The following is a 23,901-nucleotide window of genomic DNA, read 5'->3' on the forward strand; positions in this document are numbered from 1 at the left end:
ACACAATTGGCAATATCACATTTTAGCCAGTTTTAGCCAGTTATCAGCTGGTGTATCATATTTTACTTCACCATAAGTATCTTCATTCTCACTGTGGAATTTGGTTGATGTAGGCCTAAAACATTTGTCCTTAATATTGCCTTGTCAAGTATCCCAGGCAGGTTTTGTGCATTGAAATCCATCTTCTTCTTTGTGTGCTTTAGTCTCCAGCTGCCCTGTCAACTCAAGGAGACGACGAGCAGTGACTATAAATGATGTCGTAACCACACTGGGTAGGACAGGAGTTTCTCTGCTTGTGATGCCTGATCTTAAAACTGGATGTTTTTGTTTTAACCATGTACATATATATGTATTTATTTATTAGTAGAACTTAGTACTTCTTTCTTACCAAACAGACATCTATTGCAAGGATGTCAAATAGTGTTTTATAGTTTATGTTTTCAACCTCTGGGAATGAGAACCAATTACGAAATAGGAAGACTGCTGTCCAGATTGGCCACTAAACAAACTTCAAATGATGTTCAGTTTTTTTTTTTTCATTGAATTATATTCCTTTAAAATTCCTTTAACTCTCAGCACTGGGTTTCCCTAAAGGTTTTGCAGATCACTCTGCGATAATGCAGAATCTTACTGATAATGCACTTCTCTGTCCTAGCGAGCCAGTACACAGGCCTGGAGAGACAATGCTGCATGGACGGTATGAGGAAGAACATTCTAGATTACACATGCGAGCGGCGTGCCCAATACATCAGCGATGGAACAGACTGTGTGGAAGCCTTCCTGAAATGTTGTAGAGAAATGGCCACCAAACGTGAAGAGGCCAAGACTGACCAGCTCATATTAGCCCGCAGTAAGTGAAACAACTGTAGTGGACTGGAATGGTAAATTCTAAAATTGCACACCATGTAAATCCAGTGTGATGAAAAAAAAACAGAGTGTGAATGTATAAAATATTCTGGTATTCCCTTCTGTGTGAAAGGGAAATACATGATGGGAACTGTCTGACTTTCTGTCACTCTTGGTAAGGTGAAGAAGAGGATGAAGATTTCGAAAGTTTTAACGACATCATTTCCCGTTCCTTCTTCCCTGAGAGTTGGCTGTGGATTGAGGAGAGTCTGCCGCGGTGCCCTGACAATAAGCAGTGGTAAGAGCAGTATTTATTGAGATTGTTCAATGCACTACAGTAAAATGCCTTCTAATCCATATTCCCTTTCCCATGTAATGAAAATCCTACATATTTTCTTTCTCTTTTTTACCATTTTAGTCCTGTGCATAACATAAAAATGACCTTACCGGGTTCCATCACCAGCTGGCAGATCACTGCCATTGGCCTGTCCAAAACACATGGTACTCTCACTTATTTTTGCCCATCTTTCTATATTGGTGGCTACTCTTTCTACATCTTCCATCTTATGGCATCTCTCTTGCTCAATAGGAATCTGTGTGTCTGAACCCCTCAAAGTAATTGTTTGGAAGAACTTCTTCCTTGATCTGAAGCTGCCCTACTCTGCCGTACGCAATGAGCAGCTGGAAATCAAAGCCATTCTTCACAACTACATGGAGGAATCTATAACCGTAAGCTTATTGTCATTTAAAGGCAGGCACGCAACCGTGTTGAGTTGAACCTGCAGATGCAGGTAGTATACAGAGTAAACTGCTAGATTGACCAAATATTTCATTCTAAAATCAGTATGACCTCTTCTGTGCCTTATTATAATGATTATAATTATTATTATACCATTCAGTGTGGTATTTATCTGATTAGATGCACGGCGATGTGACTACCCCTCTCCACCTTAATGGCAGGTCCGTGTAGAACTGAGGGAGACATCAGACGTGTGCAGCTCTGCCAGCAAGAAGGGGAGGTACATTGTTACTGTTATGGTGGACCCCAGGTCCACACGAAGTGTCCCCTTTGTCATCATCCCCATGAAGCTGGGCCTCCATACCATCGAGGTGAAGGCCTCCGTCCGAGATTGGGGTGGTCGCGACGGTGTTAAGAAGGAGCTACGTGTGGTGGTAAGGCAAACCATTGCTTCTTAACAGATGTAACTACCCTGAGGATGATATGTCATTTATATATGGACATGTGTCGATCAGTGTGAATCTGATTGATTGAGTCTGAAATCCCAGTCCTCGAAAAATGAGGGCATCCACCTTACAATTATGCTAAGAGGTCAAACCTGGAAAGGAGCAGAAGGCGCTCAAACAAATTCAGATGAGGTGCCGCATAAAAAAATAAACGGTCCAATTGTAACCAATAAGGGAGGGTTCTTTGGGCCAACATAGGGAAGGGGCCCTTGCCCTTCACAGAAACATCCTGTCGTCAATGTAGCCATTTCCAAATGTCTAAGTTATTGAAACAAGGTTTTGACATCTAATTTAGAATGGGACCTTTCCCAACCTATGCAGGTTGGCTTTATTTGGTGCCACCCATGTAACCAACTACAATGTAAGAAGAACACTATATAATTAGTGTTGCTAGAAAAACGGAAGTTCACTTGTAACTGAAATCACTTGTCTTTATGATAAGATGGCAGAGTAGAAAGCTCCCAGTATCTGACACAAGGGGTCTGCCTGTCCAGGCCCTTGTGGATCTTTAGTTACTTGTAGAAGAGGGGGATGTTGGACATACAGGAATGCTCTGTCATCAGTGATTTACTGCTTCCACCAATGTCTCCTTTACCCCGTTTTCGTGATATCCAATTGGTAGTTACGATCTTGTCTCATCGCTGAAACTCCCCTGAGCTGGGCAGAGGCGAAGGTCGAGTCATGCAACCTCCGAAACGTGAACCGCCAAGCCATGCTGCTTCTTAACACACTGCTCACTTAACCCGGAAGCCAGCCAGCCGCACCATTCAACTCATAATTGAGGTCAGCTTGCAGGCGCCTGACCCGCCACAAGGAGATGCTTGAGTGCGATGAGCCAAGGAAAGCCCTCCGGCCAAACCCTCCCCTAACCTGGACGGCACTGGGCCAATTGTGTGCTGCCTTATGGAGTTCCCAGCCGGCTGTAACACAGCCTGGGATCGAACACAGACTGTAGACGTTCCTCGGCCATGCGCTGCAGTGGCTTTGACCGCTTCGTCACTCGAGAGGCACACCGATGTCTCCTTGTCCAGTTTGTTGCAGTTTGGGGTGGCGTCGGAGGACAATGGCCTGTATACATTGAAGTCTGACAATTGTCTTTTGTATTCAACAATATAATTGCCAGTATCCATAATCACTGTCGCCCGCAGTGGTCCACTTGATGAAAATATTGAGTGTAGAATCTGCCTGTAGTTTGTTCAGGGACAGATTTTTGTTTTTTGTTTTGTTTATTCTGCTCCCACCAGACTTTACCTCGTCTTCCACAAGGTATTCATGGGTTTCAATTGAATCTCTTCAAGACAGGTGGAGTGGGTATCACTTGTGGGGGGAAAAAAACACAATCTGGTAGTGCTGAACATTTTCTGGTCAATAGAAATGTTAAAGTCAATAATAGGTGTTTTGGAACAAAATATGAATCTTGATTAAGAAGATTTCAGCTGGTGTGAGGTGCTTTTGGAAGAGGTTGACTTTTGGCTCGTCTGGTATTGTACTGTTGCCTCAAAACCTGTTAGCAAATACAGTGAGCTCTCCTTTAAAAATACACCTAATGGGACTTCTTGTACTAAGATCCGATGGTCCGTGAGACCATTGTCCTCATTTTTGATACGAAAGTAATGTGGCAGTTCTTGAACTTTGTGGCGGATGTTGAATCTTGAATCTTTGGTAACTGGAAAGCCCAGCTATTTTACTGTGATTCCAGATCATTCCCATAAGAAGTAGGCCTATTTTCTGTTAAAGTAAATACTTTATCGCCCCTATTTGGAAAACCGAGGCCACCAGGTGAATTGTTGTAATTCAAGCAAAAAACATATATGCTGAGTTGATTAATAAGTAAATGAGCAAATAAACGTGTTTTCATTCTAACAATGACAGCCCGAAGGGGTGGTAACAAGGCTTCAAGTGAAGAAAGTGGAACTGGATCCCACCAAACACGGTGAGTGTATGGTAGCATATACAGATGTAGATCATCTATAGTTCCAGTGACAGTATTACCATTCGTTGCACTGATGAGTATCATGATGGTTGATAATATACATTTTCCTCTCTTAATTCATATGCAAGTCAAATTGTATGTAGGTGAGATTGAATGGAAAAACTCATAACAACTGTTTACATTATTTGCTCTCTCTGTCTTTGTCGATGTCTCTCTCTCTCTGTCTCTGACTTTCTCCGGTTAAAAGGGGGGACGGATACTGTGCATGTTAGGAGTGGTGCACTGGCTAACCAGGTTCCAAATACACCTGCCAGAACACACATAAGTGTGACAGGTGAGACGGAATGATCTGACACACATGGACCATTTAGAAATGTACTACGAATACGTGTTAACAACATTAGTTGAATAAGCTAGTTGCTCTAGGCTCACTAACGTCGTATTGGTTCACAAAGCTAGAGGACCACTGAGTAGCAAGTCTATTAGACCCATGGTATTCTTTATAGGTTAAGTTAAAAAAAGGTTAAAATAAATAAATAAAAAGAAACTGTCTTTGTCATGTTGTCACTGACCATTGACTAAGTCATATTCCAGTTATTATTAGGTTTAATTGTGTGCATTTATAATGTTTTAACGTCTGCATTTATATATGTTTTACTATCTGCATCTTTTCAGGTGAGCAGTTGGCCAGAACGATAGAGGCAGCCATCAGTGGTTCACCCCTGGGTGACCTCCTTAGACAACCAGGTGGCTGTGGGGAGCAGAACATGATAGGCATGACTTTACCTCTCATCGCCACACATTACCTGGACACGACCAAACAGTGGGATAAGGTGGGATTAGAACGCAGAAATCAAGCAGTCAACTACATTCAAAGAGGTGAGAAAGTTATGAATTCCACATTTTAGTTTTGCATTTACAGTTGCACACCTCCCAGAGAGGATGGCATTGATTGGAAGTAAACACATTATAGTTATGCTATAGGCCTAATGTTACAGTGCAGTTTTAACAATTCATGTTTTTGTTTCTCACATTTGATTTGGTTAACAACCACACAAAAAGCAATAGTTCGATTTTTTGACATTTTTCTTTTTCTGCTTGAACAGATCAGGCGTGGGTTTCCTAGCCTTTGTAGCGAATTTGGTACTTTATCTTTCGACAATCAGTGATGTAGGGGTACATTAAAATAGGTGGGTAAATGCTGATCGTCGTTCGGGATGAGTAACGCTCCCTATATTTTCAAAATAAGTGTGTTTACTTCCACTACACAACTATTGACAACCCAGACTGAACGCTACTCGTACAAAAGAAAATAGCTTCATTTGTTGACATTTGTTTGTAAACGCACAGAAGCATAAACATAGATTTTTATCATTGTGACTCTCTCGCTGCTTTGTGACTGAGTTGTGGAGTGAAATAACATAACATGTTAGCTACAAAGGCTTTGGGAAACTCACCACACTACCTGTGGTGTTATCAGTACAAGTTATTTCTTATCAGCACAAAACCAATCAGCTTTGATTATCTTCATGGTTCATGGTTTTCTTTTTTTATTATCAAGGTTATGAGCAAGAACTGGCCTACCGGAAAAAAGATGGATCATATGCTGCCTTTGATCATGAGCCTAGTGGTACCTGGTGAGCTACACTTTCACCCACTTCCTCTCAATACCAAGGGACACAACTTTAGTTGTACAACATATAGGCCGAGGTCTACTGTATGTTAAAGCAACAATCTGCGATTGGTGCGTCCATTTTTTCAACTAAACGAATGACATTGCCATTGATTCTTCAAGAATTTAACAGCTGTTTTACCCCATTAGAACCCAAAATATAAGGAAATTTTTACTAAAATGTTTGTAAAAATGTTTACAGTTTTTGATCTCATGAATGGTCGGTCCTTGCATCCACTGTATGTAAACCAATTTGGGTCTTTGCGTGTCAAAAAGATACATGTCAAATAACAAATAATTTGCTTCTTTAACTGAATAGTACAGTACCCCCCTGAATTATTGGCACCCTACGTAAATATGAACAAAAAAGGATGTGAAAAAATGTCATGTTTGTTCATCAGATTGATTTTATACTCTAAATATCATGTCTATAACCTCAAATGTTTAAACCTCTAAAATTGTTCAAAGGGAATAAATGTCATCAAGAAATTATTATTTTATTCAAAAACATGCGTGTCACCATTATTGGCAGCCCTAGAAATTCTTATGAACATGAAGTTAGTCTGAGTCTTTGGGAACTCCTAAAACTTCTCTGGGATATGTGGGACGCTCGCCAACAGCCAGTGAAATTGCCGGGCGCCAAATTAAAAACAACATAAATCCCATAATTAAAATTCCTCAAACATACAAGAATATCGCACCATTTTAAAGATAAACTTCTTGTAAATACAGCCACAGTGACCGACTTCAAATAGGCTTTACGGCGAAAGCACTCCAAACGATTATGTTAGGTCAGCACCTAGTCACGGAAAACCAAAGCCATTTTCCAGCCAAGGAGAGGGCTCACAAAAATCAGAAATAGCGATTAAATGAATCAGTAACCTTTGATGATCTTCATCAGATGACACTCATAGGACTACATGTTACACAATACATGTATGTTTTGTTTGATAAAGTTCATATTTATATCAAAAAATCTGATTCTACATTGGCGCGTTACATTCACTAGTTCTCAAAAACATCAACATCAATTCAACAGAAATACTCATCATAAATGTAGATGCAAATACAAGTTATACACATAGATTTATAGATATACCTTTCCTTAATGCAACCGCTGTGTCAGATTTCAAAAAAACTTTATGGAAAAAGCAAACCATGCAATAATCTGAGACGGCGCTCAGAAAATAAATACAATTATCCGTAATTTGGGAGTCAACAGAAACCAGAAATAACATTATAAATATTCCCTTACCTTTGATGATCTTAATCAGAATGCACTCCCAGGAATCCTAGTTCCACAATAAATGCTTGATTTGTTCGATAATGTCCATTATTTATTTCCAAGTAGCTACTTTTGTTAGGTATACAAATCCAAATGCTCGTGCAGGTCCAGCATAACTTCCGACAAAAACTTCAAAAAGTTATATTACAGGTCTTAGAAACATGTCAAACTAAGTATAGAATCAATCTTAAGTATGTTTTTATGATAAATCTTCAATAATGTTCCAACCGGAGAATTCCTTTGTGTGTAGAGAAGCCATGGAACGCAGGTCGCTATCATGTGAAATGCGCATGACCAGGAAATGGCTCTCTGCCAGTAACCTGACTCATTCAGCTCCCATTCAGCCCCACAACACAGTAGAAGCCTCATTCAAGTTTCTAAAGACGGTTGACATCTACTGGAATCCCAAGGAAGTGCAACTTCATCCATATCCCACTGTGAATTCAATAGGGGCTGGGTTGAAAATCGACCAACTTCACATTTCTCACTTCCTGTTTGGATTTCTTCTCAGGTTTTTGCCTGCCATATGAGTTCTGTTATACTCACAGACATCATTCAAAGAGTTTTAGAAACTTCAGAGTGTTTTCTATCCAATAATAATAATAAATATGCATATATTAGCAACTGGGACTGAGGAGCAGGACGTTTACTCTGGGCACCTTTCATCCAAGCTACTCAATACTGCCCCTGCAGCCATAAGAAGTTTTAACAAATCAGGCAATGGCTATAAAATAGATAGCTAAATGCCTGAAAATACCCATCTCCACTATTAGAGCAATAATTAAGACAACTGGATCTGTGATGAACCTGCCTGGAAGAGGACGCAAGTGTATTTTGCCCCCACACACAGTGAGAAAGATAGTACAAGTGGCACAACAATCTCCAAAGATCACAGTTGGAGAATTGTAGAAGTTGGTTTCATCTTGGGGTCACCAAGTCTCCAAAACTACAATTAGACGCCACCTTCATGCCAACAAATTATTTGTAAGGGTTGCCAGAAGAACGCCCCTGCTGTCACCAAACCACAAATTTAAGCACCTGGAGTTTGCTAAATGTCATTGGAACCAGTTTTGATTGGAACCAGGCTCTATGGTCAAATGAGAGTAAAGTAGAGCTTTTTGGCAAAAAACACCAGAGGTGGGTTTGGTGTAAAAAGAGTCACCGTCATGCAGAAAATAACCTAATCTGCACTGTGATGTATAATGGTGGATCTGTGATGTTGTGAGACTGTTTGACTTCCAGAGGCCCTGGGAACCTTGTTAGGAGACATGGCATCATGGACTCCATCATGTACCAGGAGATTTTAATCCCAAAACTGTCTGCCTCTGCCAGGAGTCTAAAACTTGGTCGTCGTTGGATCTACCAGCAGGACAATGATCCAAAGCATACCTCCAAATCCACACAAAAATGGTTCACTGACCGTAGAATGAAGCTTTTGCGATGGCCATCCCAGTCCCCTGACCTAAACCCCATTGAAAACCTGTGGGGTGAGCTGAAGAGGAGAGTCCACAAGTGAGGACCAGGGACTCTGGAGAGTTTTGGAGAGTTTTTCTATGGAGGAATGGTCTCAAATCCCGTCCTGTGTTCTCCCACCTCATCAAACATTATAGAAGACAACTCAGAGCTGTTATATTGACAAAGGAAGGGTGCACAAAGGACTAAATGCAGGGGTGCCAATAATTGCATGTTTTTGAATAAAAGTCTTATTTCTTGATGATGATTTATTGATTTTTGATATTTTGTTAAACTCAAAGGTTAGATTCATATGATATTTTGGTGTAAGATTAAGCTGATAAACAACAAAGATATTATTCGCAGGCTTTTTGGTTCTTATTTACCTAGGGTGCCAATAATTCATGAGGACACTGTATATGTTGACTTAAGACAATAGGGCCTCGTAATGGTGAGAAAAGACCAGAAGCAGCTTACACTTTGAGGAATCCACTTTAAAGAGGTTTCAACTTTCAGTTTTTTATTCATTTGTAAAAAATAAAAACAAATGTATAAAAGTAAAACATAATTTCACTTTTACATTATGGGGTATTGTGTGTAGACAAGTGACCCCCCCCCCCCATGGGAAAAGTCAAGGGGTGTGAATACTTTCTGAAGGCACTGTACAAGTTGACATTTCATTCATGGTAGGGTAAATTATACCTAACTGTACCTACATCTCATCCTTGCATCTAGGTTGACAGCTTATGTTGCTAAGGTATTTGCCATGGCAAACCCTTTAATCGTTATTTCGGAAGATGTCCTGTGCAGTGCAGTCAAGTGGCTTGTCATGAAAAGACAGCGACCCAATGGCATTTTCGAGGAAACTGGCAAACTCCTACATCCCACCATGATGGTACTGTTTGTGTTGCTGGCAGAAATGTTATTAAATACATTTATTAAACTATTTCATATTTAATTTATTTATTGTATTAATCATATTATTTTGCAAAACTGATTTATCTAAGACTAATACATCGCACTCCTACCCGTGACAATATTTTCATTACCATTGCCTTACAGGAATTATCTCTTATGTTCAGAGTATCCATGTAAATGTAACAAGAATTATATAAGAAATACTGAACAAAATATAAACACAAATGCAAGAATTTAAAAGATTTTACTGAGTTAGGTTTCATATAAGGAATCAGTCAATTGAAATAAATAAATCAGGCCCTAATCTATGGATTTGACATGACTAGGATTGCAGATATTCGTCTGCATCTGGTCACAGATACCTTAAAATAAAAGTTAAGGGTGTGGATCAGAAAACCAGTCAGTATCTGGTGTGACCACTCTTTTCCTCACCGTGACACATCTCCTTCACAAAGAGTTGATCAGGCTGTTGATTGTGGCCTGTGGAATATTGTCCCACTCCTCGTCAATGGCTGTGTGAAGTTGCTGGATATTGGCGGGAACTGGAACACGCTGCCATACACGTCGACCCAGAGCATCCCAAACATGCTCAATGAGTGACATTTCTGGTATACAGGCCATGGAAGAACTGGGACATTTTCAGCTTTCAGGAATTGTGTACAGAATCTTGCACCATGGGGCCGTGCTTTATCATGCTGAAACATAAGGTGATGGCGGCGGATGAAGGGCACGACAATGGGCCTCAGGATTTCGTCACGGTATCTCTGTGCATTTAAATTTCCATTGATAAAATGCAATTGTGTTCGTTGTCCATAGCTTATGCCTGCCCATACAGTACCACAACCCCACCATGGGGCACTCTGTTCACAATGTTGATATCAGCAAATCGTTCGCCCATATGACGCAATATACGTGGTCTGCGGTTGTGAGGCCTGTTGGATGTGCTGATAAATTCTCTAAAGCAAAGTTGGAGGCAGCTTATGGTAGAGAAATTAACATTCAATTCTCCGATGGACATTCCTGCAGTCAGCATGCCAATTGCATGCTCACTCAAAAAAAGATCTGTGGCATTGTGTTGTGTGACAAAACGGAACATTTTAGTGGCCTTATATTGTCCCCATCACACGGTGCACCTGTGTAAGGATCACGCTGTTTAATCAGCTTCTTGATATGCCACTCCTGTCAGGTGGATTATCTTGGCGAAGGAGAAATGCTCACTAACAAGAATGCAAAATTTGCGCACAAAATTTCAGAAAAATAATGCAACATTTCAGGGATCTTTTATTTCAGCTCATGAAATATGGGACCAACACTTTACATGTTGCCTTTATATTTTTGTTCGGTGTATTTCTAAGTTGTATCTTGAGTTTTTGAGTCTGTAAAATATTGAGAACGTAAAATATTAAACAAAAAACCCAGATACCAACGTAGATATGGTTATTTCTGTCTGTGCCAATCTACAGGGAGATGTACTGGGGAAAGACGTGGATGACACCTTGACAGCATTTGTGCTCATAACCATGCAGGAAGCACACACAATTTGCATAAAGTACGATGGTATCAGTGTAAGTGGAATTTACACATTCTCATGTCCTCCTATTACTTCTCTCATACCCATGTTTTCTATGGCCATGCATATTCAAATAACAAAGGCATTGAGTAGTTTTTGAATGCCTTTTAGGATACTTAAAGAAGTTAGCAATTGCCTCTCTTCCTCTCCCTCCAGAACCTGCCAGAGAGCATTAAAAAGGCGAAGCAATACCTAGAATTTCGGTATCAACACCTGACCAACCCTTATTCAGTGGCTATGACCTCATACGCCCTGGCTAACGAGGGCAAGCTCAACCCGTTTATCCTATTCAAACACTCATCTAGAGGTGACAGTATAAATCCTCCTTTATAGTAGGAAATATTGAGTAATTGAACCCTATGGACAGTATTATGTAGCCTAACCCATTTTTTACTTTTATAGACCGATACTCTCTGCATCAAAAAGCTACATTTTGCCAGTGTAGCAGATGTTTTTGTACAGTTTGGTTTTGTTAATAATAAATAATGTTTGTGTTTCCCCCACAGACCGGACCCACTGGCCTGTTTCAGGGAACCACCTTCTCACTCTGGAGGCCACAGCTTACGCCCTCTTGGCCCTGGTGAAGGCCGGTGCCTTCGAGGAAGCTGGTCCCATCGTTAGGTGGCTCAAAAGCCAGGGTTTTCAAAGAGGAGGTGACTCATCCACTCAGGTACAGCCAGACCCATGTAACATCAAGCATCCAACAAGGGCAAACAGGCTGGTTAACTAACCTTGGCTAAGACGGGCTAATGTCCATACATCGTTTGAAATAGGCTGCTTCGGGGTCATGCAACATTATAATTCAATATAAGGAAATATGCCTTGTGGGGATGCATCATGTTATAGAAATCTGCATTTAGGATACAACAAACAACACTCGAGCCACATACAGAGGTCCAAAATGATGGACACCTTTGGTAAAGCTGAGCAATAATGACTGTAAAATAAATAATTCAAATACTGAGTAATATTGTATTCTCAAAATGTTTTTGAAATTACGTTATTTTATACTAATACAATTGCTCAGAGAAAGAGATTTTGTTTAAGTATACATTTTTTTCTCAAAAAGGTAAGGGTCCAAACGGGAGGTTAGCATGTCTTCGACCCTTTGTAACTTTCTCACTCATCGTCATTCATGATTCATCCAGGATTATCCGTAATCACGGTAGCATCCCCATTAATGTAGAAGTGTTTAGAAACATTCTATTATTATTTACAATAAAAGTGACTCCAAAATAACACAATACAATTTACCATTCATTTCAATTAGGCACAAAAGAATCTGAAACACAACCAAAACTAACTGAACATGGTTCCAACAAGGTTGTAGTGTACTAGGAATATGGGACCAAATACTAAACTTTATTTATATGAATCTTTAGGGGTGTCAATAATTTTGACCCCTACCTTTTCAGAAAATAAAGTACTACTTGTAAAAAAATATATATATCTTTCTCTGAGCAATTCTATTAGACTCCACGAAAAATATAAATGCAACATGCAACAATTTAAAGGATTTTACTGTGATTTTACTGAACTGAGTTACAGTTCACAGAAGGAAATCAGTCAATTGAAATAAATTAATTTAGGCCTTAATCTATCGATTTTACATGACTGTGATTTTTTTGCAGGATACAATATAGCTCATTATTTGAATTATTTATTTTATCCATCATTATTGCTAGTCTTTATCAAGGGTGTCATTAATTCCGGACCCAACTGTATACAGGCTTGGTACACATTCAACCCCCTCCTTCTGTTTCTTCCAAAACAGTCCACTATCATGGTGTTCCAGGCTGTGGCAGAGTACATGGCGAAAGCAGGAAAAGTAAAAGACATTGATCTGAATGTGGACATTGATATCTCAGGGAGAACTGAAGTCGTCAAGTGGTCATTTAGCAAGAGTACCGCCTTACTCACACGCACCGACAAGGTAAGGACGTATGCACACATAAGTCTCTTTGTAACACGTGAGAAGTGCAAACCTATTGTCCATGAGTCACTCGAATCACATTTCTCAGTCAGAATGTTGTGGTGTGAACATGGTTCCCTGATGAAAGGAACAAGGCAACCTGTATCACAGAGGGGGGAAGGAGAAATGTATGTTAGAGAAAGTGAATTAAGAGAATAGTTGATATTAGTGAGAGACGGAGGAAGTCTATATTGTCTGTTAGTCTTAAATGAAAGTTTGTATTCTGTATAGGTCCAACTGCATGATAACTTCACAGTAACTGCCAAAGGAACTGGTCTTGGGGAATTATTGGTAAGAAGGAAGGGGGGGTTCAATTGTACTGGATTTAAATTAGCCTAATTAGTGTGTGAAGACATTTGATTGATAACATAAAGATAAAATTAGTACCCGGGGATAACCAAGTAACACCAACCCTCTCCTTGCCTATCCATGTCAAGGTTACAACCATATACTATGCCATGCCCATAGAGAAGAACCAAGACTGCAAAAACTTTGTGCTTGATGTGGAACTAATAAAGCAGGCTAAAGGTAGGCTACTTGTCGTGGCTATTGTATTTGAACTTGTTGCCACTCAACAGTGATAACTGACGTTTTGTTTGTTTTGTTTTATTCATTGAAATGTGGAAAAGAGCTACTAGAGCTACTAGTTTGGTGGTTGTTGATATCTGCATGACTGAAGTGGCCCCACTGTGTACGATGATGTCGTATTGCTAAATCTACCTTCAAAATGACATTTCTTGTCTTTAAAGTTGCACTCAACGGAGCCCAAGAGACATATATGCTCCACATTGACGTGTTGTAAGTAAAAGAAAAACCTGATTACTCGGGCAATACTATAATCACCATCATACTTTGTCTTGGGCCAATATTATTGTTAGATTGTATTCTTATCCAGTGAGGAAAAGGACGTCTTTCTTAAGGACACTCCTGTTCTCTCCCAAGGTTTAAATCTGACAGAAATGCCACCATGACCATTTTAGACATCAGCTTGCTGACTGGCTTTGTAGTTGACGTTGAGGATCTGAAACAGGTGAGTTAACAAATGTTGATGTAGCAGATGGCTTATGGTGCATCGCTACTGCCTTTCTGAGACCTAGAAGTACTGTTGCCCGGGCATGGATCCAGAAAACATATTGTCAGGTACTGGGTCATTAGTATCGACTGCGCTTCTTGCAGATAGATTCGACTCCAGGTATTCTGAATTCATTGGATGTCAGAGAGGGATCACAGTGCTCCTTTTGGCTGGACAATTTCTGTTTCACATACATAGGAAAACAGCTTGCAGATATGCCATCTTAATTTGATCACTCCATTGTTGCAGAGAAATGCAAATTGTACTGTTCTTGAGGTTGAAAAAGGCTTCTAAAGATTCCACATGTCAGACTTGATTTGCCCTAAAGAAAAATGTATCAAACCCCACAACAAATGTTCAGTAGTTATAATCCACATGATAATTCACATTTCTTGTTGCTGCAGTACTATTTTCCTGCTGTGAGAAACATGGTCAAATTAAGATAGCAGATCTGTATCTACTCTTATCCTTAATAGTCTTTCATTGGCCTAATTGTGATATTTCCCTGTACAATTATTTAGGTATATACTTGCAAAAGTTTAAAAAAAAGTTTTAGTTTAAAATTAAGCATCAGCCAATTAAATCGTTAATTCTTAGGGATAGCCCCCTTTTTTTCAATTTTTGCCTAAAATGACATCCACAAATCTAACTGCCTGTCGCTCAGGCCCTGAAGCAAGGATATGCATATTCTTCATATCATTTGAAAGGAAACACTGAAGTTTGTGTTAATGTGAATTGAATGTAGGAGAAAATAACACAATAGATCTGGTAGAAGGTTTTTTTCTACCACCATCTTTGAAATGCAACAGAGGTCCCAAATCTAGACATAACTCTGGTTGTAATTCCGATGGTGTCCACAAGAGGGCAGCAGTGTCACCCAGGTACATTTGGGCAAATCGTGAAGGACACATTTACATTTTTCTGCAAGAATATTGTCAAATCTGTATACTTGGACTTTGATTTAGCTTTTCCAGTATTAGTAGCCATATTGTAAGTTCAACATTTGCAAAACACCCAGTTTTCATAACTTCATATCTCTCAATATTTTTGCAATTTTTGTCCAAAAGGAAAAGGTTTGCTGTTGCACAAGGTTAGCAGCAAAATTGTGCAACAGTTGGCTGGTGGGAGGAGGATGGGCTCATTGTAATGGCTGGAATGGAATCAATGGAACGGAATCAAACATATGGAAACCACATGTTTGTCTCCGTTCCAATTATTCCATTCCAGCCATTACAATGAACCCGTCCTCCTATAGCTCCTCCCACCAGCCTCCTCTGATACAGATAGAACCAACTGAGTGTGGCAGAATATGGACAAAATGCATAAAACTGTTAAACATTACATTCAGTGTCACCAGATTATGTAAACCATTAAATTGTGTCTATAGTCTTCTGCAACCATACTGTCTGCACTAAAGTCCCTTTTTACCTTGCTCTTTTAGTTTTCCATTAAAATAGGCAAAAATAAGAAAAAAGTGCTTGCATTTGAGCAACAACAAAAATTCCAGAGAAATAATTTTGCTAGGACTGTCTGAGAGTGGTCTGAGTGAGGGGCCGAATAGAAGGGATATGTACCCTGAAAACTAGCTGTTATTGTTGGCTGAGAGGTCATGCAAAACCTGATTACAAGGTCCTGTTTCAACCAGCAACAATCAGGAATAACACAGATCAATTTATGTCACACGTTTACAATGTTAGATTCATCAGCTGTTGCTAGATAGAATAGAATACAAAAACACAGGCAAAACAGAATTGTGACTGCTCTGGGCCTCACACGTGATTACACCTTTGGCGGAATTGATACTGAGGATATTATAAACATGTTATTTTTATATACATAATTTTACATACCTGTTGTAGACAATAACTGGACACAAAAGTTACTGTGTTCGCAGTTCTGGTGTATTCTTTATTCTGAAGAATCTCAGCCAGAACTTCTTCCATCACTACTACCGCCACAGAGTAACAGCGCCATCTATTGGATTGATAGTAGAACTACAGCTACAGCTTGAAAGGCGACATTAATTAGACAGCTTAACTTTTGGTTTAAAAAATATCAAAAGAATGTCTCTTTTTCTAGTGTCAAATTTTTCAACCCATTACAACTGCTTAGATGCCGCTCTGAGGTAGTTATGGCAATACTCTTAAACCTTCAGGCTGCATGAACACACAGCATTGCCTAAGTACACAGTTTTTCTTCATTTTGCGAAAAACAAATTGTGTGGATAATACCATAAACATTAATGGTTCAAAGTTCACTCTTGTGTTTCTGCTTGCAGTTGTCAACCGGGACAGAAAGGTACATTCAGAGTTTTGAAATGGACAAAAAGTTGTCGGAGAGGGGCTCCCTCATCATCTATCTTGACCAGGTATCTGTTTGTGACATACCACGCTGGTATTGAAATGGCTTTCTTCTTCTCAGTGACATGTATACAATGGCGTGACTTAATTGTATTATTCAACGTTCACTATGTCTCTGGTATCCTTTAAGGTTTCTAATAAACTAGCAGACAAGGTGGCGTTCAGAATACACAAGGTACAAGATGTAGGTCTGCTTCAACCCGTTGGGGTCACCGTTTATGAATACTATGCTCAAGGTATGAATTATTTTTAGAGGGGATATGAACCAGACCTGGTTTAAATATAATTCACATTTCTTTAAAATACTTAACCTGTGCTTGATTCAGCTTGTCTGGCGAAATGGAACAAATGGAATAGTCCCAAAAGTATAAACCCTGCCCATTTGGCATTCCAGGCAGGCTCAATCAAACACTCAAAGTATTTGAAAGAAAACATATACTATTAGAACCCAGGTCTGATGTAAGCACAGACACTCACATGTGCCTCATAGACTACAATGCATTCACTAGAAATGCCAACGCACGGACGGAAATTGTCTTGAATAGGGACTTTTGTCATTTTAGAGAACCGCTGTGTGAAGTTCTACCACCCAAATAAGAAGGACGGAACCCTGAACAGGCTTTGTCAGGAAGATCTGTGCCGTTGTGCTGAAGGTACCATGCCTCGGTGGCCAAATAACTGCCAAAAAAGTAGTTGCAGTTATAGGATCAGCTTACCCTACTCTGATTATTTTACCATCATCCATTCAATGTTGAGGAAAGTCCAAAATATCATGTTCCATTTAATGTAGCCTGGGTAACAGTCTGTTTCTGCCATCATTCCACTCCAGAGTACAAGGAGTGGAATGTTTGCACAAAACAGGTTCTGAATTTCAGCTTAATGTTAATATACTGAATGCCAAAGTAATACTGTCCTCACTATATAGATTGGCTGGTTACTTTGACATGTTCATTCTCACACATGACCTTTCTTTCATAGAGAGCTGTAGCTTCCAGAAGAAACATGGAGACACGAGTAAAGTGAAATTGTTGGACAAAGCCTGCGAAGCTGGAATGGATTATGGTAAGTCTCTAGTCTTTTGAGACAGACAATTGTGTTCAGTAGTATGGCACAATGATGCAAAGTCCTTTGCAATGTAATATTTGTATTTTCTCCCAATTGTCTAATTAAAGTGAACAAAAATTATAAACTCAGCAAAAAAAGAAACGGCCCTTTTTTAGGACCCTGTTTCTCAAAGATAATTCGTAAAAATCCAAATAACTTCACAGATCTTCATTGTAAAGGGTTTAAACACTGTTTCTCATGCTTGTTCAATGGACCATAAACAATTAATGAACATGCACCTTTGGAACAGTCATTAAGACACTAACAGCTTACAGACGGTAGGCAATTAAGGTCACAGTTACGAAAACTTACGACACTAAAGAGGCCTTTCTACTGACTCTGAAAAACACCAAAAGAAAGATGCCCAGGGTCTCTGCTCATCTGTGTGAACGTGCCTTAGGCATGCTACAAGGAGGCATGAGGACTGCAGATGTGGCCAGGGCAATAAATTGCAATGTCTGTACTGTGAGACGCCTAAGACAGTGCTACAGGGAGACAGGGCGGACAGCTGATCGTCCTCGCAGTGGCAGACCACATGTAGCAACACCTGCACAGGATCGGTGCATCCGAACATCACACCTGCAGGACAAGTACAGGATGGCGACAACAACTGCCCAAGTTACACCAGGAATGCACAATCCCTCCATCAGTGCTCAGACTGTCCGCAATAGGCAGATAGAGGCTGGACTGAGGGCTTGTAGGCCTGTTGTAAGGCAGACATCACTGACAACAACTTCACCTATGGGCACAAATCCATCGTCGCTGGACCAGTCAGGACTGGCAAAAAGTGCTCTTCACTGATGAGTCGTGATTTTGTCTCACCACTGGTGATGGTCGGATTTGTATTTATCGAGGTGGAGGGTCCATCATGGTCTGGGGTGGTGTGTCACAGCATCATCGGAATGAGCTTGTTGTCATTGCAGGCATTCTCAACGCTGTGCGTTACAGCGGAGACATCCTCCTCCCTCATGTGGTACTCTTCCTGCAGGCTCATCCTGACATGATCCTCCAGCATGACAATGCCACCAGCCATCCTACTCGTTCTGTGCATGATTTCCTGCAAGATAGGAATGTCAGTGTTCTGCCATGGCCAGCGAAGAGCCAGGCTCTCAATCCCATTGAGCACGTCTGGGACCTGTTGGATCGGAGGGTGAGGGCTAGGGCCATTCCCCCCAGAAATGTCCAGCAACTTGCAGGTGCCTTGGTGGAAGAGTAGGGTAACATCTCACAGCAAGAACTGGCAAATCTGGTGCAGTCCATGAGGAGGAGATGCACTGCAGTACTTAATGCAACTGGTGGCCCACCAGATACTGACTGTTACTTTTGATTTTGACCCCCCCTTTGTTCAGGGACACATTATTCTATTTCTGTTAGTCACATGTCTGTGGAACTTGTTCAGTTTATGTCTCAGTTGTTGAATCTTGTTATGTTCATAAAAATATTTACACATGTTAAGTTTGCTGAAAAGAAACGCAGTTGACAGTGAGGACGTTTCTTTTTTTTCTGAGTTTATGTTTACTTATTCATATGACTGTCTTTTTTTCACAGTTTTCAAAGCCTCCTTGGTTAACGCAACACTGGAGTCCTACACCGATACATACCTAATGGAAATAAAAAAGATTATCAAAGAAGGTAGGATAAGTCCTTAATGTTGAGTCCGGAGTTTCCAAACGATAATCATTCACTGCTGGATTATTTTGAGGATGACTATGTGTATCAACAGTGACAGTTGATATTTTGTTAACATTTTCAAATGCTCCTCTCACTTTAACACAAATGTGTCATTCCACAAATAGAGTGCCTATTGGGTAGTGTAATTTGTAAAAAATATATATTTTGAATTTTTCACCTAATTTTCACATTCTGTTCAACTTCATAAAAAACGTGTTTCCCCATCTCAAGAGGTTTAATTAAGAGGAATTAATATAAAAGTGGCAGGGTTGATCGTAACAATGTTGACAATTTCATCTTGAATCAACCATAACTTCCCTTCTGACAGGGGAAATGGAAGCTTGTAGTGTGTAACAGGGAGGGGCAATTGAATGCAAGCTTGTTAAAATATATCTAGCCTACCTATCGATTGGTAACAGGGTTGACTTATGTTCAGTGTGCTCAGTTTTCCACCATTAAACACCAGAAAATGGAAAATGCTTTTACACTTTGATTTGACTATTAAATGTTCAATATTTAATTGGGAAAAAAAAATCTTAATTTTACCAGATTAAAACGAGATTCAGGTTGACCTTAAAACTGAGGGACATATATTTATGAATCCCTAATCACATGAAATAAGTAAACATCTTCAGAAATGACTTTCCCAAAGCAACAAAGTAAATAGGGCTTCACAATGATGGTGAAAACTTGTGAAAATCTTGGGGTTATGTGGGATTACATTTTCCTGAGAAGTTGACATGATGTGGGACATGCCAAAAATTGGGATTTTCAGAGAAAACAAATCCCTTACTTGAATAAAAACACACTCCTATTGGAATTATTACCATGGTTTAGTTAAAGCATAGATATTTGTGATCCAAATGGTAAATCAAGTGTTATCAACATTTACACACAATGTCTGAAGTACATAAAAGGCAATGTATTCGTGGAGTGACACAAATATTCCCTAGAAACACAATATGGGTTTTACACACAAATGCAAATGTTTTTGTTTCGCAAGCCACTCTTTTTTCAGAAAGTTGAGCACAAAGTTCTTTAGAAATGAGATCAACGTTAATGTTCCATTTCTCTTTAGGCACTGACCTTCTGTTGGACGGGGAAAAGCGCTTGTTCTTGGCTCACCCCTCCTGTAGAAAGGCACTGGATCTGGAAGAAGGCCAGAGCTACCTGCTCATGGGAGACAGTGCAGCTCTTATCCAGAGTGGTGACAGGTAAGAAATGTCTCATCATTACGCTAGTTTCAAAAGAGTTTTGAAGAGAAATCCTGCCTACAACTCATATTTTTGCAAAGAGCAACTTTCATGATTATTTTTTTTATTTTTTTACGAAAACCAGATGTTTTAGGCTCAGTTATAGTGAAACACGTCTATTCTGGTCTTCATTTGGACTGTTCGTTGCGAAGGTGATATATTTAGGTATTTTAGTGGTAAATCTAGCTCTTTTCGCCCCTAGCAGTACCATTGGAATCGTAATGTAAAGTGACTCCACGCCATCTCAAGGGAGGGGTTCAGTATGAAATACCCTTCTTTCTAGATGTGCTGGGTGGTACCATCTCAAGGGAGGGGTTCCGTATGAAATACCCTACTTTCTAGATGTGCTGGGTGGTACCACCTCAAGGGAGGGGTTCCGTATGAAATACCCTCCCTTCTAGATGTGCTGGGTGGTACCACCTCAAGGGAGGGGTTCCGTATGAAATACCCTCCCTTCTAGATGTGCTGGGTGGTACCATCTCAAGGGAGGGGTTCAGTATGAAATACCCTCCCTTCTAGATGTGCTGGGTGGTACCATCTCAAGGGAGGGGTTCCGTATGAAATACCATCCCTTCTAGATGTGCTGGGTGGTACCATCTCAAGGGAGGGGTTCCGTATGAAATACCCTCCCTTCTAGATGTGCTGGGTGGTACCATCTCAAGGGAGGGGTTCAGTATGAAATACCCTCCCTTCTAGATGTGCTGGGTGGTACCACCTCAAGTCTTTCTATAAAAGCAGGTGAAAGCCTGCCTTATTTGGTAATGGTCTTGGTAATTGGAGTGTGTCAATATATTTTGCCCGATTCATCCTTGACTAGACTACTGAAGTTACACAAAATTCAAAAGGCAGTAAGGCACATTTCCCAATTTGAACAACAATTCAAAGTTTTTGCTTACCGTTTCATACACATCTATGTATGTTACAAAAAAAACATGTAAGCTATGAGGATTATACATTTATATTTGTAGCTACATCCTAAGAAGAAATAGATGCCAATGGTGGTCATGTCAACTTGTATTTTTTCCCCAACCAATGACAGATTGGTGGTGCAGTCTGCTAAAACAGTTGGCTCATACTGTAGTTGAATGGTTGTGAGCTCTAATCAATATGTATAACTTTTTAAATTTAACCTTTAATTTAACTAGGCAAGTCAGTTATGAACAAATTATTATTTACAATAATGGTCTAGGAACAGTGGGTTAACTGCCTTGTTCAGGGGCAGAACGAAAGATTTTTACCTTGTCAGCTTGGAGATTTGATCTAGCAACCTCTCAGGTATTGGCCCTAATGCTCTAACGCTGCCACCCTGGCAGGTAGCCTATAAGAGGGGCACTGTATTGAAGCCACCGCGCAGCCATCTTGGTACTACTCCTCATTTGTAAAAAAATAAATATTTAGGAATCTATAGAAATACATTTATTACTGTCTACATTCCTTTTTGACAGATGTACAGTATTATATTACAGACACCTTAATACATACTTTTAAATGATATTATGTGAGCTAAACTTAAAAATGAAAAAAATAAATAACATTTTCCTTCAAGTATGTTTTGGAGTACTAATGTTACAACAAAAATACTTAAATACATGTAATTTTGTCCTTGAAACATTTAATTGAAATACTATAGAAAGAAAATGCCATTTAGCATAGAATTCCATTCATTCCTATGGTGGACTGCTCCTACTTGGGAGTGCCAATATGGCCGACAGTTGGCTTCAAAGCCTCTCAATGGCCAATACATAGCATCAGAAATCCAGGGTTTATATACGTTATTGGTTCTAATTCGACATAAGGCAGATATCCATATACAGCTCTGGAAAAAAAATAAAAGAGACCACTGTAAAATTATCAGTCTCTCTGGTTTTACTATTTATAGGTATGTGTTTGGGTAAAATGAACATTTTAGGTTTATTATATAAACTACTGACATTTCTCTCCACCAGTCTTTCACATTGATGATGGGTGAATTTATGCCACACCTGGCACAAAAAATTCAAGCAGCTTGGCTTTGTTTGATGGTTGTGACCATCCATCTTCCTCTTGATCACAATCCAGAGGTTTTCAATGGGGTTCAGGTCATGAGATTGGGTTGGCCATGACAGGGTCTTGATCTGGTGGTCCTCCATCCACACTTTGATTGACCTGGCTGTGTGGTACAGAGCGTTGTCCTGCTGGAAAAACCAATCCTCAGAGTTGGGGAACATTGTCAGAGCAGAAGGAAGCAAGTTTTCTTCCAGGACAACCTTGTACGTGGCTTAATTCAACCTTGTACGTGGCTTGATTCAACCTTGTACGTGGCTTAATTCAACCTTGTACGTGGCTTAATTCAACCTTGTACGTGGCTTAATTCAACCTTGTACGTGGCTTAATTCAACCTTGTACGTGGCTTAATTCAACCTTGTACGTGGCTTAATTCAACCTTGTACGTGGCTTGTTTCACTGAGATGAGTGCCTTAGACTGCTACGCCACTCAGCAGGCCCCACACCGCGTTGTTCACCTGGAATGCTTTTCCAACAGTCTTGAAGGAGTTCCCATATATGCTGAGCACTTATTGGCTGCTTTTCCTTCACTCTGCGGTTGAAGTCGGGGGAATGTGGAGGCCAGGTCATCCGATGCAGAACTCCATCAATCCCCTTCTTGGTAAAATAGCCCTTACACAGCCTGGATGTGTGTTGGGCCATTGTCCTGTTGAAAAACAAAGGATAGTCCCACTAAGCCCAAACCAGATGGTATGGCGTATCGCAGCAGAATGCTGTGGTGGCCATGGTGACAGTGTCGCCAGCAAAGCACTCCCACACCATAACACTTCCTCCTCCATCCTTTACGGTAGGAAATACACATGCAGAGATCATCCATTCACCCACTCCGTGTCTCACAGACATGAAGTTGGAACCAAAAATCTCAAACTTGGACTCCAGACCAAAGGATACATTTCCACCAGTCTAATGTCCATTGCTTGTGTTTCTTGACCCAAGCAAGTCTCTTCTTCTTATTGGTGTCCTTTAGTCGTGGTTTCTTTGCAGCAATTCGACCATGAAGGCCTGATTCACACAATCTCGTCTGAACAGTTGATGTTGAGATATGTCTGTTTTATTTGGGCTGCAATTTCTGAGGCTGGTAGGTCTAATGAACTTGTCCTCTGCAGCAGAGGTAACTCTGTGTCTTCCATTGCTGTGGCGGTCCTCATGAGAGCCAGTTTCATCATAGTACTTGATGGGTTTTGGGACAGCAATTGAAAAAACTTTAAAAGTTCTTTAAATGTTCAGGGTTGGCTGACCTTCGTCTTAAAGTAATGATGGACTGTCATTTCTCTTTGCTTATTTGAGCTGTTCTTGCCATAAAATGGACTTTGTCTTTTACCAAATAGGGCTACCTTCTGTATACCCCCCTACCTTGTCACAACACAACTGACTGGCTTAAGAAGGAAAGAAATTCCATAAATGTACTTTTAAGAAGACACACCTGTTAATTGAAATGCATTCCAGGTGACTACCTCATGAAGCTGGTTGAGAGAATAACAAGAGTGTGCAAAGCTACCGTTAAG

General features: G+C 40.1%; 1 protein-coding gene across 1 annotated transcript in view; it reads left to right on the forward strand.

Annotated features, from left to right (window-relative positions):
* The window catches only part of LOC118389144 (complement C3-like), a 56,948-nt gene that overhangs the window by 31,575 nt on the left and 1,472 nt on the right, over positions 1–23,901 (forward strand). The window contains 27 exon segments of the mRNA XM_035778935.2: positions 204–272; positions 656–850; positions 1,027–1,144; positions 1,265–1,347; positions 1,436–1,575; positions 1,807–2,019; positions 3,964–4,024; positions 4,272–4,358; positions 4,700–4,815; positions 4,817–4,844; positions 4,847–4,903; positions 5,586–5,661; positions 9,169–9,328; positions 10,815–10,916; positions 11,078–11,228; positions 11,428–11,591; positions 12,696–12,854; positions 13,125–13,184; positions 13,331–13,421; positions 13,643–13,691; positions 13,836–13,923; positions 16,244–16,333; positions 16,456–16,561; positions 16,889–16,978; positions 17,304–17,387; positions 18,978–19,061; positions 20,179–20,314. Coding sequence (XP_035634828.2) covers positions 204–272; positions 656–850; positions 1,027–1,144; positions 1,265–1,347; positions 1,436–1,575; positions 1,807–2,019; positions 3,964–4,024; positions 4,272–4,358; positions 4,700–4,815; positions 4,817–4,844; positions 4,847–4,903; positions 5,586–5,661; positions 9,169–9,328; positions 10,815–10,916; positions 11,078–11,228; positions 11,428–11,591; positions 12,696–12,854; positions 13,125–13,184; positions 13,331–13,421; positions 13,643–13,691; positions 13,836–13,923; positions 16,244–16,333; positions 16,456–16,561; positions 16,889–16,978; positions 17,304–17,387; positions 18,978–19,061; positions 20,179–20,314 — 2,857 coding nt within the window.

Source organism: Oncorhynchus keta, chromosome 10 (assembly GCF_023373465.1).
Source record: "Oncorhynchus keta strain PuntledgeMale-10-30-2019 chromosome 10, Oket_V2, whole genome shotgun sequence".
Lineage (NCBI taxonomy): Eukaryota > Metazoa > Chordata > Actinopteri > Salmoniformes > Salmonidae > Oncorhynchus > Oncorhynchus keta.